This window comes from Pangasianodon hypophthalmus, chromosome 2 (assembly GCF_027358585.1).
Source record: "Pangasianodon hypophthalmus isolate fPanHyp1 chromosome 2, fPanHyp1.pri, whole genome shotgun sequence".
In the NCBI taxonomy this organism is placed as follows: domain Eukaryota; kingdom Metazoa; phylum Chordata; class Actinopteri; order Siluriformes; family Pangasiidae; genus Pangasianodon; species Pangasianodon hypophthalmus.
In genome coordinates this window covers 1,439,581-1,459,625 of record NC_069711.1, presented here as the reverse complement: position 1 = coordinate 1,459,625, position 20,045 = coordinate 1,439,581, and the positions used below count along the sequence as shown (strand labels likewise).

Sequence of the window (20,045 nt, the reverse complement as noted above, 5' to 3'; positions counted from 1 at the left end):
TGAAAATTCTAATTTTGGCAAAAATAATTTTTTTTACTTGTAGAAAAAGTATAATTTTTTACTTGCTACTTTTAATTTATAGACTAATTTATTTCCCTTGATTTATTTTGACAATTTCACTAACACTGCATGCCAATGCTTTATTTGAAATTTTGCCCAACACATTTTAGAACGTTCTTTAAGCTAAATTATTATTTTTTTGATAGTCAAGGCTTCTTAGTTTCCAGCTATGAGAACAGTCTCTGAAAGGGAAACCTTTACACCTTTAAGTGTTCCCCAATTGGGAAAATCAGAGAACCTTTAAGGGTTCTAGACAGAACGTGTTGTGAAGAAATGCGTGTGGAATAACGCACAGTGAGAAACTGATGATTACTCCACGGAAAAACACCTGAGCTGGATTTAAAGAGAAAGGTCAGCTCTTGCAGTTTCCGGGATTTTCACGCTGTCAGACCTCAAGCTGTCTGATTATAAAGTTAAAAAGAACAGAAATGTCAATGGGCATCATTACGTGGTGAGGTGACATCCTGCTGAACTGTTAGACGTTCTAACATTTAAAACAGAAAGTGAGTACAATTACAAAAACACTTCGCTTCAAAGGGCGTTAGCAAATACACAAAAATAAATCAGGAATAATCTGATTATTAAGATAATGGCTTATTACACGTAAAGCCAGTTAACACAGGCTAATAGTCTTATTTTTTTCTTTTGCATCGAGCTGAAAAATAACAGGTTGAAATTCTTCATCAATTATTCATCAATTCATCAGTCAACACAAGCGGATTTATTTTTAGAATTATCTTATTCAAAATATTATGCAAAAGATCGGATTAAAAATGTAATTTTGTGTTTTTGTAGGTTTTTGTATTTTCAATAAATTGATTTTCATTTAAATTTTTTAAAATAGTTAAAATGATTATTTTAATTTCTTATTTAATTATTTTTTAAATGATTTTATATTCAATATTTTTATTTGCTTGTTTTTTTCATAAGAACAAACTCAGTTGTCAGATTTCTCAAATCATTGTTGTAAAGTTTATCAAATTATTATTATTATTCAACTTTTTTGAAAAATGTAACCTGAATCATAACATCATCCATAAAAAATAAAAATAAATAAGGAAATAAGAAGAGATTTTAAAAATATTTGTTGAAAAAATAATGTTCAGTATAGTTAAGTGTGTTGGAATAAAAATATATCTATCAACGATTTATTTATATTTAAAGCTATTTTTAAATTGATTAAAATAACATTTTTTAAAATTACAGTTTAGTAAGTATAGATTAGATGGATGGAATAAAAGTATAAAAATATTTCTATCAACAGTTGAAAATGTATTTATTTAAAGTTATTCAAATAAAGTGTATTATAATTAAAATGCATGGTATTGTATAGACACATAAAATTATAGTATCATTTCAATAATTTACCATTTATTTTTACATCATGGACGTATAAATGTTATTTAAATTTATTAGAATAAGTAATTAACATTAAAATGATGGAAAATATTCTAAAATGTATTTAAAAAACACAGATGGAAGCATTTTTTGCCCGTCACGAGTCAGGAGTTACAAAGAGGCTTAAATGATAAATAAAAAATTTAAATGAAGTTTCACAATTATGTTCCTCATGTTCACTCCTTGCTGGGAGAAAAAAAAACCATCATTTATTGCTAATGTTAAATGGGAAGAAAAAGGAAAAAAAGGCTTGATGGAATCGGAGTGTGAGAGGTAGTGATGTCAGCCTTGACTGATCATTCAAACCATCGCAGTAACTGCAAGCGGTCACTTTTTTTTCCGACTCATCACCAGAGTAAAAGAGAATCTACTATTCAAAAGCATAATGTTCTTTCAAGTGTTCTTCTTTTCATGTGAAAATTGCTTTTAGACAAAAAAGAAGTGAAACCACGTTTTCTTTTTTTTAAGATTTTTTTTTCTCGATTTAATTGCATCCTAATCTGATACCCATTTTGCTTTTTTTCCATTTTATTTTTCTGTCATAGGAGGAGAGATTTATAACGCAGGAACAGTGAAGGGAAACGTCTTCGCTTTTTGCTTTTTCTATGACATTCTTTAGCTGACGTGTGGTGAATAGCGAGCTCCTTCAGTTCCCCGTCCAATACGCTGCTAAAATGAATCCGCCGTCCTCACTGAAAGCCGGTTATTCACCGTGTCTCTGTCAGTTACTGAACGCTGGAACAACCTCAGACACTTCACTCAACACTTTCTAAATCCAGAGTTTTTGCTAATGTTTAACATACTGCTAATTAATCAGGTGTTAAAAGGAATTGTTCTAAATTTCTCATTTCTATATTTCACATCCATGCACAGGATTATTCCAGAGCAACTGTGAATAAAGCAGGTTTCCATTCTTCTAATGTTTGAGTCAAAATAAAAAATTAGTAGTAGCAGTTGCACAAAAGAGCGTTTTAATCAGAATCTGTCTTTAAAACTAATGTCATTAAAAACCTTTTAAGAATTAAGTCGATTATCACCTCATTTCTGGTCTTCTAATGGATCTCTCATTTTAAACACAGATATAATAAGAATATAAGATAATAAGGTTTTAGATTGTGTTCATTTTACATTTAATAATAATAAATCGGTCGAGGTGGAAAGTTATGAAGCACAATGACTTACTTTACTGTACTAAAGTTTTTAATCTGCTCTTCACTTGACTTTCTTTCACCTGATATTTCAACCTTTACTTCCTACATTTCAAAAGAAAAATATTTACTTTCTACTCAGGACATTTTCAAACATCATGACATGCAACAGAGTTCTAAAGTTATCAAGAGGCCAGGATGCTACCACCACCATGCTTCACAGTGTGGATAAACCAAGGAACTAATGTAGGGGTTTCATTGCAATGGGGGTAAATACTTATGCCATAGCAATGTTTTATTTGTAACTATATTAATTTCCAGCCAATTCAATAGTTACAGCTATTTTGTGTAGCTTTATGACATAAAATTCCTAAAGTCCATTTCAGTTCCAGGTTGTAGCACGACAAAATGTGGAAAAGTTCAAGGTGTGTGTGTGTGTGTGTGTACTTATACACTTTGTACGTATTGAGGCAGTTTGTATTGTGATAGCGAGCTACTAGCATTTAACTAGTTCATAACATGCTAGCTAACATTTGAGAGATTAGCATTAAAGCTGCTGTTAGTTAGTCTTTTTCTTCTGAAGAGTTTATTCTGTTCAACTTGCATGAAGAATCTGAAAGTTCATAAAGATTTATTTAGTAGAATAAACAGAACATTCAGTACTTTTACTACCTCTGAGAACTTAACATCCATTTTTATATCATGGTCTTCTGCAGACGAATGGGAGATGTGTTAAAAAAAAAAAAAAAAAAAAAGCAATAATCTTTTTTTTCTGCTTATTGTTACGACAAATCTTTAATCTTAAAAACGTACCCAAAGTTTCATTCATTTATTAAATTTATTATTTCTTATTTTAGAGAAGTTCAGATGTCCCTGTGAATGATTACTATGGAAATGATAATGTACTAGAATGACTTGAATCAACATTTTCTGTCCAATCAGAATCCAGAATTTAACAGTGCTGTGATGTAATCATTTTTTTCCTTTATCTGATTTATAGGACATGCTGCTTTGAAATAACAGAAATAAAGATGTTTATAAAACCAGAATATCTATTTATTTCACGTTGACATTTGATGTTAAGGAAGTGTGTAATCCGTGTTATGTTCAGGCTCTCTCCGTTATTATGCCCAAAGAAAATGTCAGCGCATCCTTTTTTTATCTGCTGACATTTCCTGTAAAACAGCTCCTTCTGACCAAAACTCTGTAATCAACGACATCCTAAAAACAAACATACTTTATTTGAAGGGTGTGTACTTTCAGCTTTCATAACACACTCATAACACATTCATATTCACTTTCAGCCTTCATAACACATTCATATTCACTTTCAGCTTTCATAACACACTCATATTCACTTCCAGCCTTCATAACACACTCATAACACATTCATATTCACTTCCAGCTTTCATAACACATTCATATTCACTTCCAGCTTTCATAACACACTCATAACACATTCATATTCACTTTCAGCCTTCATAACACACTCATATTCACTTCCAGCCTTCATAACACACTCATAACACATTCATATTCACTTTCAGCCTTCATAACACATTCATATTCACTTTCAGCTTTCATAACACACTCATATTCACTTCCAGCCTTCATAACGCACTCATAACACATTCATATTCACTTTCAGCTTTCATAACACACTCATAACACATTCATATTCACTTCCAGCCTTCATAACACACTCATATTCACTTCCAGCCTTCATAACGCACTCATAACACATTCATATTCACTTTCAGCCTTCATAACACACTCATAACACATTCATATTCACTTTCAGCCTTCATAACACATTCATATTCACTTTCAACCTTCATAACGCACACATAACACATTCATATTCACTTTCAGCCTTCACAATACACTCATAACACATTCATATTCACTTTCAGCCTTCATAACGCACTCATAACACATTCATATTCCCTTCAGCCTTCATAACACACTCATAACACATTCATATTCACTTTCAGCCTTCATAACGCACACATAACACATTCATATTCACATTCAGCCTTCATAACGCACTCATAACACATTCATATTCACTTTCAGCCTTCATAACACACTCACATTCACTTTCAACCTTCATAACGCACTCATAACACATTCATATTCACTTTCAGCCTTCACAATACACTCATAACACATTCATATTCCCTTCAGCCTTCATAACACTCATAACACATTCATATTCCCTTCAGCCTTCATAACACACTCATAACACATTCATATTCACATTCAGCCTTCATAACGCACACATACCACGTTCATATTCACTTTCAGCCTTCATAACGCACTTATATAGATTATATTCACACACACACACACACACGCACACACACACAGGAGGTGAGTGAGTTACCTGACGTGGTCTTGAGGACATCTGTGGTGTTCCTCAGCCCCATGAAGTCAAACTGATAAAGTCTCCAGGACTTCTGATCGGCCGCTTCCACCGAGTTCTTCCTCCACTTGTAGATCATTTCATCTCGCGGGTATCCGTCTGTAATCACACACAGAGCACACGTGAGCACTCGTTCTCAGCCGTGACGAACGTGATGACAATATACAAATTATTAAATTTATAACAATATACAAATTATTAAATTTAATTTAAAAACCTTTACCTGAAAAGAAATACATGAAAGAAAGAAAGAAAGAAAGAAAGAAAGAAAACAGTGCTCACTTTGCAAACACTAATAAAATGACCCCAGGTTAAAAATAGCCAAAAAGGCAAAATGATAATTAAAAAAAATTCAATCTAAGATAATTTAATTTTGAGGTTATTCTTTCTTAATGTTGAACACCTGTTAAAGCTGTACAATCTGTAAAATGTAATTATAGACAAATGAATATTTTAATGACCTGCACCCATTCGGATGAAATGAAAAAAAAAAAAAAAGAGAGACAATGCTGGTGTCTGGTGTGGTGTTAAAATATGATCTTGTGTGTATTAATAACGTGTTCACACACGTCTATTGTTTACTCCCTCATTAATAACGTGATTTAATTTAATTTGCATAGAAAAGCACATTCATCGTGTAGACAGAGTGTTAAATCGTAATCACGCCCTTCAGGCTTATCGACTAATCATCATTTCATTAACACTGCACTCGGACTGGGTGTGTATGCGGAAACACACTCGCTCAGAAATGATCCACTGCTCTTACATATTACTTTAATTAACTGCATTACATTCGGGTCATGAGGACAACTTTAGTTCAGATGTTTTAGATCAATAACGATGAAGCGCTCGTACTCATACTCTTTAGTTTTTGTTAATTAATATACTTTCGGTGCGTATGTACTGTATATCCACTTCACATTCACACACACTGTACTCTTAAGCAAAAATAATGCTGCAGAGAAAGTTCTCGCGCACCTGGTGTAGAAATCATGGAGAAGGCGAAAGGAGCTTCTTAAAGTTCTCATTATTAAACACACGACACTCGGATAGAAAAAGCTACAGAGCCATAGCAGAGACCTTAAACATCCCTGTCAGGATCATTGGTTTGATAAAAACGCAGGTGGAAAGTTCATGGAAGCTCAAATTAATCTTCCTCGGACATGTGCGTCATGCAAGACGCTCTCAGATTAGCGATAAGGAAAGTAGGAGAGAAGAGAAAAGAGTTGCAGGACGACCTGAAAGCAGCAGGAACAACAGTTACACCGAGAACAATAAGCAACCAAATGCATCGCAATCATCTCACAATAACTCCACTGAGTATGTAGACAAGTCAGAACTCTTTTATCAGAAGAAAGAAAAACAGAAGAAACTGTACAGACACACAGAATTTAATCTCATCTCCTAAGAAACTGAACTGGGGAGAAGATGGACGCTTCAGGAAGACCACAACTCCAAACACACAGCCACAACAACTGAAGAAAGCTGTACATCTCCTGACTTTATTTCTGGAGGATTCTGAAAGTGCGAGTCCATCAGAGTGATCCTCGTAACCTCAAGCGGTTAAAGATGATTCGTGAAGAAGAACTGAACTACAATGCTGCAAAATGCTAATTACTTCTTAGCATAGACGTCTTAAAGCTGTTTTTTTTTGCCGAATAGCTCAATTAGTTAAATTATTATTATTGTCCCACAGCAACAACGATTCACAGAGCAGTAAAAATCACGCTCATTAAAATCGCTCAAATCCAGTGAGTTTGACTCACGCAGCGTTTAAAGCATGGAAATAATTTTCCATTCTCGGAATCTCGAGCTCCATCTCAGGGCATGTGAGCGCTAACGAGCACCTGGTGGACATTTATTAACTCCGTAATCCTCTTAATGAGCACACAGTGAGGGATTAGAGCATAGCCGTGACCTGGAAACAGGAAGAAGCTGAAGCATGACTACGCTCGTCCCTGACGTCTGAGCTGCAGTTCCACACACTTGAGAGTCAGAATCAGAATGCGAAACACTTGATGGCCGGTGAGTTGCGCTGAGCACGAATGGGTTTTGGTACTTAAAGTGCAGCAAAGACAACAGACGGTGCAACAAAGAACCAGCGCAGCAGGATCAGATGGCAACCGGATAGCGTCCGGGGAGTGGCGTGAAGTTCTGGAGATGAAGCGTCTCTGTGATGGCACCGGGATAAAGATGTGGTTCCTCAGATGTTTGGTGTCCGAAGCAGTTTTCACTGCCCTCCTCTTCGCCTCTTTTGATGGTGTATATGTGCTTGATTTTGGTGAGTTGGCAGCCGGTGATCTTCTCCGCTGAGTGGATCACTCACTGCAGTCTGGTCTTGCAGATGGAAGAGGCAGAGAAGAACCAGACTGTGATGGAGGATGGAGGATGGAGGTAGTGAGCACACGTGAGCTTGCTGTTGTTGAAGAATGAACAGTCTTTGCTGTGCTTTCTTCAGGGTGGTGGGTGTGTTGTTCAGTGAGATGGTGAAGGTGAAGGTGCTCCCTGAGAAGCTGAAAGACTCAACCTCGGACGCAGAAGGACGCTTGTGGAAGTCAACCAGCATTTCAGCCATCTTGGCAGCATTGTTATGGACACACCACGCTCTGACATGGTCTGCTTCTCTTCTGTGTCAAATGTCAACTAGAGGATTTTGATGGAGCACATACACACACTTTGCACATGCACACTGAACACACACTTTACACATGCACACTGAACACACACTTTACACATACACACACTTTACACATGCACACTGAACACACACTTTACACATACACACACTTTACCCATGCACACTGAACACACACTTTACACATGCACACTGAACACACACTTTACACATACACACACTTTACACATGCACACTGAACACACACTTTACACATACACACACTTTACACATACACAATTTACACAGGCACACTGTACACACACTTTACACATACACACTGCACACACACTTTACACATACACACTGCACACACACTTTACACATACACACACTTTACACATGCACACTGCACACACACTTTACACATACACACACTTTACACATGCACACTGCACACACACTTTACACATACACACTTTACACATGCACACTGTACACACACACTTTACACATACACACTTTACACACACAGGCACACTTTACACACACACTTTACATTTTATGCATACACATTATGTTTTTAAAACAACACACTTTACACACAGACACACACATTTTACACATACACACACTCTACACATGCACACACAATTTACACACTTTATACACACTTTTAAATTAAAACATAATCTAAAACATCAGCACATGAGTTCAGCAAACTTTCCTTCTTTTTTAAAGTTTCTTTTTTATTCATTCACTTGTTTCCTTTTTTCTTCCTTCTTTGTTTCTTTCTTTTCCTTCCTTCTTTTATTCACTTTATTCCTTTTTCTTTATTTTCATTCTTTATTAGTCCATTTGTTTGTCTTTCTTTCTTTCTTGAATCTGATAATGTTATAAGGTTTGGTGTATTTATGTAATTCTGTAGTCTGTGATTTGACGTTTGCTCAGTCGTGACGTTTCGTGATGTACGTTTCCCGTGACTCTACTGCTTGCCTTTTTTTTTTTGTATCTGGTAGAAGTAATGTTATTAATCAGTGAATTTGCACAGCGCTGTAGAAATTTCAGTGAAACCTGTGTAATATCAGCGTTATTGCACTGATGTGCATTTTCAATAAGTGTCAGAAACCACACTTTAATAGGCTGATTTTTGTGCTTGAGTCATATCAAAATAAAATGTAGCTCACTGAAAGCATTGTTTTTGCACTTTGAAGTGAAATAAGCAGCCTTTTCTCTGGTAGGATTATTTAAGCTCAATATCCGTCCCAGCTTTGATGGAAATGAATTTAATCCGTGTTAAACACGCTGCTATATTCACATCACGTTCTCGTCAGAGTGTGTGAATTTGAGTGACGAAAAACTGCTCTCTGTTATTACACAGATAAGACTGTAAGCTTTCTAGTGACACCAAAATAATTTGTCTGTCTGCTCCAAATATGAAGCGTTACTGTTCAATTACAAGTGACTCTGAATGTTTTATGCACTCGCTTTATTAGCAGAGTTACATGATGAAAAAAAGATCATACATCAACAATTTTATGCACAAAGCTGACATTCAGATATGTAGCCAAACATTTCTGCTAAAGCAAACTTCATGCTAGGTGTCAATAGATGTAATCTACATCTTGCCTTATTGCCTTTTATTTCAAAGTATGAATGTGTAGGTTTATTGGGAACAAATGATACATTTTGTGGAAATTTCATTCTGTGTATTTGGTGGTTACCATCATCACCTCCAGGGTTGCCAGATCTGCATGACAAATTCCACAATCTGATGCTCTATAATCCTTTAATAAACTCCAAAATCATGAATCATATTGGCAACTACTGTATATACACTACCATCCACTTTATTAGGAACACCTGCTCATTCATGTCATTATTCAATCAGGTGGCAGCAGTTTTTATGCAATGCATCAAACATCAGAACTGGGGGGAAAATGTGATCTCAGTGATGCCTTGTTTGTGAGAGAGATCAGAAAAGACTTGGCCAGAATTGTTCCAGCAGACAGGGAGGCTCCAGTAACTCAAATAATCACTCTGTACAACCGTGTTGAGCAGAAAATCATCTCAAGACGTCGAACCTTGAGGCAGAAGGGCTACAAGAGCAGAAGACCACTCATGTTAGCCAAGATCAGGAATCTGAGGCTACAGTGGGCACACTAAAAAAAGAAAACAACAACAACAACAACAACAAAACCCTAATGGTACGTTTCATCTTTCTTTGAAACAACTCAGACTTCCTAAAATGAGCTCATCTTCAGCTGAATGTCTCTCACACTGAGTTTTCTTGTTAATTAGACCAGGCTTGAGATCGCTCTAAACCACTGATTATTATCCACACCTGATGCCAAAAACGTGTTCCAGCCCCTCACATTTGTCCCGTTCGCCCTTCTTTACTAAAATGTCCTCTAGGTTTGATGGCATAAGAAGTAAGCAAATTCCACTTAATCAGAAGAGAGAACAGGCATCGCTATGGAAACCGTTTCAGTATCGTCTGGCTGCAGTGGTTGATGAATGAGTGATGAATCCCAGCCTGGTGGGTGATGTGGGGAAATGGACAGAGAGATACAGAGAGAGAGAGAGAGAGAGAGAGAGAGAGAGAGACAGCATGATTTAAACCTGTTCTCCGCTTGGAGTTTTGCTATCAGCACAAACTGCTCAGTAATTTTAGAAATTCATCACGAGCCGAGGCTATTATTGATTCAGGGAAGATAAAATGTGAGTCGAGCCGTATTTTTCGGTTTATTCGTCCTGTTCCTGTCAACGCTGAAGCGAGCGAGAGTGTCGCGGTCCGTCTGGCAAAAAAAAAAAAAAAAGTGAATCATGCATTATGATGTCTATTAGGAAGAGATAAAAGCTAGTTAATTAATTGATGAAGTTCATGATTGAAACCTAAACACTCTGGACTTGACTTAAAAAAGTGAAGGAAATAAATTGCGCACAACGTCTTGGTGTTTTTATTGCATTTAGTGCAGGACTGACTGTTGCGCTGTCAATCCAAACCCTTTTTACTGTGAATTCTGTCTCAACCGGCGCTGTGGGAAGCAATGTATTCAGTGCTGTTGGTTAGACTTCACTGTCCAATCCCACCGCCATTTTGAGAGAAACTGTCATGTCCAGTTTGGCCAGGAGATGAAAATGGCGGTCTGACTGCCAGGTCATTATTACACCAGAAGAATCTTCAGGACACGGCTGTAGATATCACATCCTCATGCTCCTCATGATCATCTCAGAAGATCAGTCACTGGGCTATGAGAAGGGCTCGGTTGATGGACATGACCTGAGCCATATCTGCTGCCAGGTCGTTCATATATCCAGAAGGTGACTCAGATTGGTTTGGCTTCTCGTTATGCTTATCAAAAGTATTAGCAGGAACCCAGATAACCAATAACAGCATGTGTTATGGTAAGGAACATGACTAAGTAGTGCATCAGAAGGCAGGTGTGGAAAATTATGAGTGGAAAGCACCAAGGCAGAACCTGACCCAGTAGGAACTAAGAGTGAATGGATGTAAACTGCTTCCATCCCCAGTGTTACATGTTAGCCAATCTGGCTAATATAGCAAGTAGGGATTATATAGACTAGTCGACTAACATATTCACTAGTCGCTGCTGTGGTAGGGGAAAATAAGAGCAATGTAGACAGTAAAGAACACAACTAAATGTACTCTGTTAGTCTGATAATATTTCACACTAGATTCCGATAACCGCACAAGACTTCACTGGGAAAAGTTCTTTTTTTTTTATTTAGCCTTAATGGAAGCTTACATTCTGATATCACTTTGTATGAAATGTAGAATTATGAAGCCGGTTCTCAAAGGAATTTCTCCCGAAAGTGAATGTAAGTTCCTTTAAAACTAAATAAAATGTAAATGAAATCAGTGCACTGTGGTGATGTGTGCAGCGCTTGGGTGAAAGAGTGCTTTCAGAGCCGTGGGTTGCGCATCACTGCTGCCGGCTCAAGGACTCGTTTTCAGATGCTACTGAGGACGGAGTTGGACATGAGGCCGGGGCTGAGCTGTAAGAAGAGCTGTATTTTAAAACAGATTTAAAAACGATATATGTTGAGGAGATGTTTATGTAACATTCAAGGAGGAAGGAGTCTCCAGTGTTAGCGCTTTGTAATAGTCAGAGGTAAAGCTGGAACTTTCAGTTTTCCAACATCTTCAGGACAGAGGAGTTTATACTTTCTTGGCAACTTGACAAGCTGCGTAATTTTTGCCTTTTTAAGAGAAAAAAACAGGATGGTGAGGAACTGACTTTGTTCTCAGTCATTCCACATCCTTAAATGTAACTATAAGTGGATGAAATGTACGACATGTTGCTTTTTAATAAATAAAAAATGTAATCATTGGGAAAATTCTGAGGTTTAAGTGGAATAAAACACTACTGTTATAAAAGGAATATAATCAACTACAGGGTAGTAAGAGTAAATCTGCTTTTACCAACCACACTGTCGTTGATTCATTTTCAAATAACAACATGCCTCATTATCTTTCTTTAATTTAGTAAATCAGATACGAAACCAAAAAGATCATACGTGTTACGTCCGAATGAAAGCACTAAGCTGAGAAGGTTTTCTGAAAAGGATTTGATTCACATTTCAGTGTTAAATGTTTGAGTTCAAAGGAACATTCCCACTGAAAACACATTCTGCTTGTTGAAATGTGCATCCAATTAAACCGGACGAATTTCAACAGGGAATCTGTTGTTTGTTTTTTGGTTTTGATGAACAAGTGATTAAAAAGAAACAAGAAAAAGAGAAATTCTAGCAAGGAACGTGAGTCCTCAGTGACAGTGTCTATGAAGTGATATTGAGTTTAATCAGGAAGTGTGGAATTTCACTTCTCTCACATACAAAAGCCTGGCAGACGAATTGTTTAGTCACATATTTGGAGACTCGACTGCCAAATAACACACACAGTAATGAGGACAGCCACCTTCATACATATGCATGGATGCAAATTCAGACCAGTGTCTGGGTTTCCAGAAAAACATCACACAGGGAAAATCTGTGTACTGCAAAGCAGAAATCAATTAGAAACACGCTACGAGGTAAAAATTAAGAATAAAATCAAATACAATAAAATAATAAAACAAATCGCAAATTAAAATGTATCAGTAACTACAAATCTTGAAGTGGAGCTTAATACTAACCAGCTTAACACTAGCTAGCTCGCTAGCTAACCTTCTGCTGATTTTAATTACAAAATACAAAAACTAGCTTCACGTTAGCTAACTTGAAAATGAACATAGTTATTTGATTGCAATACATTATTTAGCACATCAACTTGGCTGCTCACAGTTAGCTTAACATGTGAGTTAGCTAACATGCTAGCGAGCATGGTTAATGAATTGCACAAGACGTTAGTTATTCTAGCATCAGCTAGCTTTCTTCATCAGACAATATAAATGTTGGTCAAACTTTAGCTAGCTTGTTAGAAAAATCTAGCTGCTAATGTAAAATATAAATGTGTCTTTGGCTAAGCTAACTAGCAAGCTAGCTAACATTAGTGTAGTGCTGTTGGAGGTTAAAATATAATATTGTGAAAATATAACTAGTAGTTAATGCTATACAGTAGACAGTGATAAAGAAATGAAAATAAAGGCTAGTGCTGATGTCATATATGTTATTTACTGATAAAATTATTCAAAATAAAGCACAATGATCTTGTAACTGCATCGCTAGTACAACATACAATCAGTTCATAGTTAAACTTAAGCAAGGTTAAGAATATCAAGTCAAAATAAAGATGAAATAAAGACCAGATTTGAATATTACGTCTTTATGCACATCACTAGCTTGTATTAATGTACTTATCTTGCTAACAATCTATTCATGCTTTTAAGTTAAATTATATAGCAATTTAATTTACATACTATTATGATGCTTGTCAAATTTAAGGTTTCGCTTATACACATCGGTTGGTCCATATTTTCCTGAGAAAGCAGCTCTGGAACTCATTTAAAATGGGAAATTGGAAGTACTGACTCAGGAATATATGACCTCCAAGCACAACAGAATGCACCATAAGTTACAAGAGCATCCATTTTGGTCCATGCTGGAGGACTGCACTGTCTCAGCTGTCCAGCATCTGGCAGGTAAAAAGGTCGTTACACGTGTATTTGTCTCAAACCACGGAGTCAGTGAATCTGATACCTCTTCTAGCCACAAGCTTCAGGATCTGAAAAGTTGCAATCTAATCTCATTAAAAAAAACTCTCACAGCATCTTATATCCTAGAGGTTTTTCTCTTTTCCAGTGGTTTATTTTCAGTAAACAGGATGGACTTGTGGGTTCATCGGTTGCAATGTCACGTCCTGTGAAAGTAGCTGTAACACAACAGGACTCGGGAGATGTAATAGAATTAGTGACACCAGTCCCTAGTCTAGGATTAGAAGCCAAGTAGGCCAAGGTCATACACAAAATCCACAACTATCAACAAAAAATAGGCGAGATCAGTAAGGCTTAACAATGACAATGAGTGGTGTTGGGCTCTATATAGTCTGTGAACAGGAAATGGCTAAGATAATCAAAGAAGTGTGCTAGAATCCGGGGAAAGGGGGCCCTCTGGTGGCGCGGTGGTGAGTTGTCCCGACAGATGTTGGCTATGTTTAGTGATGAAATGTACCAGATTTTCTAGGGAAAGCTAGAGCTCCAACTAGCAAGACTACTGACTTGTAGTATTTCCTTATTATTTTTGTTTACACTCACCGCATTTTCACATTTTTTGGTTAGTTGGTAACTTGGTAGTTGGTTCTGCTTCCCCAATTATAAACAATTTAGTCATTTAAACCACGGCAACCCTGAGAAGACTAAAGAACTTATTTAAGCTGAATATACTGAATACAGTAAATGCATCCCGCAGCACCATACAAGTACGGCACCATGATCAATACGCGCCCATGTTAATGATTTTCGTTCCACGACCTTCATGTTTCATTGTCTGCTCCCGGTTTTTGAAAGTTAAATCCTCCTGCTCCCACGACTTTTTTTATTGGGTTCCACGACTTGGGTTCTGCTTCCTTTTACCAAGTTTCACCTTTCCGAAGACTGATTACTTCATGATCCGCTATCTTTATAATTATCCTGAACTCGAGCTTGAGTTAAATCCATTTCAGAAGGTTGAAGAAAGAAAAGCTGGTTTTTCTCAGAGTCACATGATCAGAGCTGACCAATGACGTCCCTCTTTCATTTAATCACAAGATCGGCCGAGTGATTTGGCTCCAGAATCGCGTCCGCCAGTTATACTGTAATCCTTCATCACTCAGAAAATAATAACTTCACACTTTGCCTTTTTTAATCCAAGTGTCTGTATGAACATCCTGAATGTACACAGATAGATCAAAACTAAATCATTGATAATCTCCTGCAAATGTTCTTTGGTCTCATGTGGCTTTGGTTCAACCCAAATTAATTTAGCAATGTTTACAAAGTGCTCTACAGAAGACATACACAGTTCACATACATGCATATGACAGTAGATACTAAATGAAAATTAGTTGTAGGAGATAAAATTAAAATAAAAGAAATACGACAATAAGCAGAAATAGAAATAAAAGAATACAAATAAGATCAAGTATGGAAATTAAATGGTTTGAGGAAAGGCCCCAGTGAACAAATGCGCTTTGAGATACTTTTTTAAAAGTGCTAATTGAATCAACAGGGTGTCAGGGAGAGAGCTCCACAGTTTAGGCCCATGGTAACTAAAAGCCGAGTCCTCACTTCTCAGCCACGTTTGGGGTTGCAGTTGGATGACCTAAGTGATCTAGCAGGAATATATTTAATATTTAATGATCATATTACAAAAGGTATGTAGGAGGTATGTAGGAGCACCACCATGAAGACATTTAAAAATTAATAACAGCATTTTAAAATCAGTTCTGCAAGACACAGGTAGCCAGTGAAGTGATTGAAGTGCCGGAGTGATATGATTCTTCAGTCTAGTACGTGTCAGCATTCTTGCAGCTGCATTCTGAACTCTTTGTAAGCGTTTGATGGAGCTCTTTGGTAAGCCAATCAAAGCATTGTCTAGATGTAACACATGCATGTATGAGTTTCTCATTGTCTGTGGGGAAGAGAATATCGCATACTTTAAAGATGTTACGAAGGTGATAATATGCTATTTTACAAACATTGCTAATACGTGTTTTTAAAACTGCGATCACTGTCAAACACAATCCCTAAATTCTTGACGTAGTCATTAGCCTTGAGAGACAAGGAGTCTCGATATGGCATAATCAACATTCTCTATGTATCATTTCTGATGATAAGTACCTCTGTCTTATCTTTATTTAGAGCTGGATGGTTCTGTGACAACCACAAGGTTATGCTCTCTATGCAGTTCACAAGGGTGCTAATCGACTTGTGAGAGATAGCGTTGCGTGTCCTCTGCATACTGATGGAAGGAGCTGTTATATAGACTGATTACACCAGGTAATGGAAGCATATATGAGTTAAATAACAAAGGACCCATAATTGAGCCTTGAGGAACACCACAAGTTATCACATGATGTCTGGAGGTGTGTGTAACCTGGGCCACAGTGTATTCTCTGCCACTTAAATAGGATCTAAACTAATCTAGAACTAGGTCTGATAAGCTAACCCAGTTTTGCAGGCGGTCAAGCAGAATCTCAAGGTCGACTGTGTCAAAGGCAGCACTGAGACCTAAAAGAACTAGAATTGACATTGATTTGTTGGTTGCAGATCATTTAAAACTTTTAAAAGAGCAGTTTCTGTGCTATGGTTGGACCGAACGCCAGACTGAAACGTCTCATTGAGATTATTAATGCTGAAATAGTTATTGAGCTGTACAGACACGACTTTTTCAATTAGTTTGCCAAGAAATGGAAGATTAGAGATAGGACTACAGTTACTGAGCACAGAGGAATCAAGATTGTTTTTTTTTCAGCAGAGGCCTAACAAAAGCTGTCTTAAAGGTATGTGGAAAAATTCCTTGCTGGAGGGACTGATTAACAATGCTCAGGATGTCTGGTAATAATGAATTTACAATGGCTAATGGGTCGAGAGAGCAGCTAGAAGAATTCATAAGTGATATAACCAGAGCAAGTGTGTTAGGGCTGACCATTGAGAAAGAGGACAGATTACATTCAACAGAAAGAAGTGGAGAGTTAGAAAACATACCAGCAGGACAAGCAGGAAGTAGTGGCTATGTTTGGCCTTATGATAGTGATTTAATTCCCATCTCTGGTATTCTCGGCTAGCTGTTAATTTTAGCTTTATTGGGATTAGCAGCTCTGGTTTACTCAGGATTAATTCTGTACTTTGCAGTACTCAGCAAAAAAAAAAGTTTATTAATGAGCATTTATTACAGGAATGACTGAACAGATTCAGATGAAAACATGAAAAAAAAATGCTGTGAATATTGACCGAGAGGCTGCGATGTTTGGAGAGCGATATTCTGATCACAATCTGATCTGAATGCTGTGATATCTATTCTATTGCCACAAAACTTAAATACTGCTCTTTGCTAGCCAAACCATGTGAATATTAGTGAAGCGTTAACGTGTCTCTGATGTTTCACTACATTTACTTTTTTCCAGACAATGTTTGTGGTATTTTCCTCATTTCTGCAGGGAAAACACTAGAAAGAATATGAAGAATATCCAAATAACAAATTTATGAACAAATCTAATATTTAAAAATAAATCACAGTGTTCGCTGTCTGTATAATTCAGAAGAAAGAGACAGAGTACAGAGACGAATTTATTCTAAACATATTATTCAGACGAGACGTACAATTTGGATGCATTATTCCCGAATCAGAGCATCTCTGTTGTGAGCTATAGCATACGTCTGGCTCATTTCTGACTCGCCGTTCCTCTTATACATGGCTCTTATAGGAAGGAGACGCTGCTGTGTGAGTGGGAGTCCATTCATCGGTGGCCTGATGCTTAATGTGCTTCCTGTCAAGCCTGCTGAGTGGGGTGGGGCGAAGCAATTCTCTCCGTTAATGGCACTTCGATGGAAGGGAGTGACTCATGCTCTGTGCGGCGGAAAACTCGTTTCCATCATTTTTAAAGTCCCGGCAAGCATTAAATAGGAACATGGGGCTGGAAATAATATTCATCATCCAGACCAGAATGACTGACGCCTTTGACACAATGAAAATTTCAAATTCTTTCATATCCTCCAAATACATATTCATAACAGCATCATAAAGTCCACAAAGATGTCATAGGTATCTATATCGCAATGGCTGTTAGAATGTTTAATCCCATGACATGCTAATCTTTATGCTGTTAGCATATACTTCATGACCGTTATACTCCATATTCCATAATATAGAGCAGTAGATTATTTCAGGTCTATTTCTAAACAATAGATTTAAATAGAAATAGATTTCACACATAACAATTCATCAGAGTATATTTCATGTAAAATAAAATAAAATAAATGTTTCTGATTGGCTGATTCATAACTAAAAATGTTATCTTAAAGGTGCATTAGGTGGAGTTAAATAAGATTTTAATGATTTTGTTTTACTCCTTACTCCCATGCCCACAAAGCTCCGCCCCCAAAACTGATAGCTGGAGTTAGCCTGCTAACTAGAGTTAACATTTTAACCACACTCTGGCATTTAGCTGTGTGAAAGCCGAGTCACAACACCGGAAAGACAAAATTCAGTTCATACTAATAATAATTCAGTTCATACTAATTAGTGAGAATGTTCACGAGTGCTGTCTTATGAGCGTTAAGCTCCATTATTAGCATGTTAGTATTGTTAGCTAAATTCAGCTGCGTGAAAGCCAAGTTATAACCCCATGACCATGCAAAATTCAGCTCGTGATGATCCACGAGGATGGGATCACTAGGATCCTTTTTTGCGGATTAAACCTATTTTTTTCAAGTTATCTATACTAGTAAAAAATAAACCAACTATTTCCCCTTTAATCCATTCTTAACCAGTCTGCTGATGTTGGATTGTAACCACGACAACAATCAAAAACAATACTTATTATCAAAAAGTACGTATAGGAAAAGTTCTAATTAAAACTGACCAGAACAGTGTGAGATAACGTCCTATGAGATGTAGCTTTAACTGCGATCATGTAATAAAACATGCACTTCAGCTATTATCATAATGACAGGTAATGATAACATGATGCTTCTATACAGCCGGATATAAAAGGTAATGCAATGTTTTTCAATCCGTTTCTAAAGTTACCATAGAAACGATAACGCATTAGAACGAGCGCATTAATATAAACCTACTGTAAGGAAACGAATCAACACTGGAGATGAGAATTCCACACCTCTGTGGTATAAGAAGATTTAAATAGCTTGGACATTTGGCTAAAAGTGACACTGAAACAGCGACACGCTGCGCTCTGCATATCTGCTTCCCCAAATCTGTTTCCCAGAACTATTTTGCTCTGCAGCAATGTGTGAAATATTAAAACGATCCGTTTGGCCGGCGTTCCTCTCGGGATTGAGATCACGCTGCTATAAGCGATTTAGCCGGAATACATTCACTGTGTTTTGGATACTTGTACCAGGAGGGGCTGATTTACAGTTTCCAGACAAGTGGACGTTAACCTTCATTTACATTTCGCCGTTTATTTAAAATGCACCACTCGGGACGTTCTGTATTCTCCGAAACGGAAATAGCGAGGGGTCGTCACCTGGGAGATGAGAGTCAGTCAACAAGGGATGAGGATGCTGTTGTGCCTAAAGGACCATTTAACATTTTCCTCCTCTCTCTCTCTCTCTCTCTCTCTCTCTCTCTCTCACTCTCTCTCGCTTTTCTGAGAGACAGTGCATCTCGTCTGTATTCCAGACAGGTTCAGGAAATGCTGTAGGTCTTCGTTTGGCAGTTTCTTTCAGCTCGAGAGACGATGAACAAAAGCTGACCCAGTCGGGTCTCCGTGCGTTTCTCCGTGTCTGTGTAATGAGGGTCGTCTCCACGGGTTCAGCGTCGAGAACAAGCCCAATGTTTTCTCAATATCTCTTTCGATGTTTATACCGCAGGGCTTTCCTGAATCTCTTCTGGAGCTTACGGGCAAATTAGGGATGCTATTTTTAGAAGCCAGACATTAAAACTGTTTCATCAATACAGTGTTTGTAGCCTATTAGCTGTATAACATCAAACTGTAGCTCAGGTCATTTTAAATAATCTATAAACATTTTTACCCTCATTATATAAGGAAAAGAACACTCGTTGTCATACTGCTTTGTGAAAATGTTCAACAACAGGGTGGTGTGATGAAGCAGAGTTACTGTCATCACCCTGAAGTTGATTAGTTTTCTATAATACCTTGCCCCGAGGTCCCCAAATACGACACATCCTCTTTTTAAACAAAGATACTAAACAGTACTGTTGCTTGATAAGACAGTACTCTAGTACTTTTCCAGCACATAATGAATTATGTGGTGCC

At 37.2% G+C, this 20,045-nt stretch overlaps 1 protein-coding gene across 1 annotated transcript in view; it reads right to left on the bottom strand.

Moving 5' to 3' along the window:
- The window catches only part of LOC113545932 (gamma-aminobutyric acid type A receptor subunit gamma3), a 106,487-nt gene that overhangs the window by 13,462 nt on the left and 72,980 nt on the right, over positions 1-20,045 (bottom strand). The window contains exon 6 of the mRNA XM_034310640.2: positions 4,993-5,130. Coding sequence (XP_034166531.1) covers positions 4,993-5,130 — 138 coding nt within the window. The remainder of the gene's footprint in view (positions 1-4,992; positions 5,131-20,045) is intronic.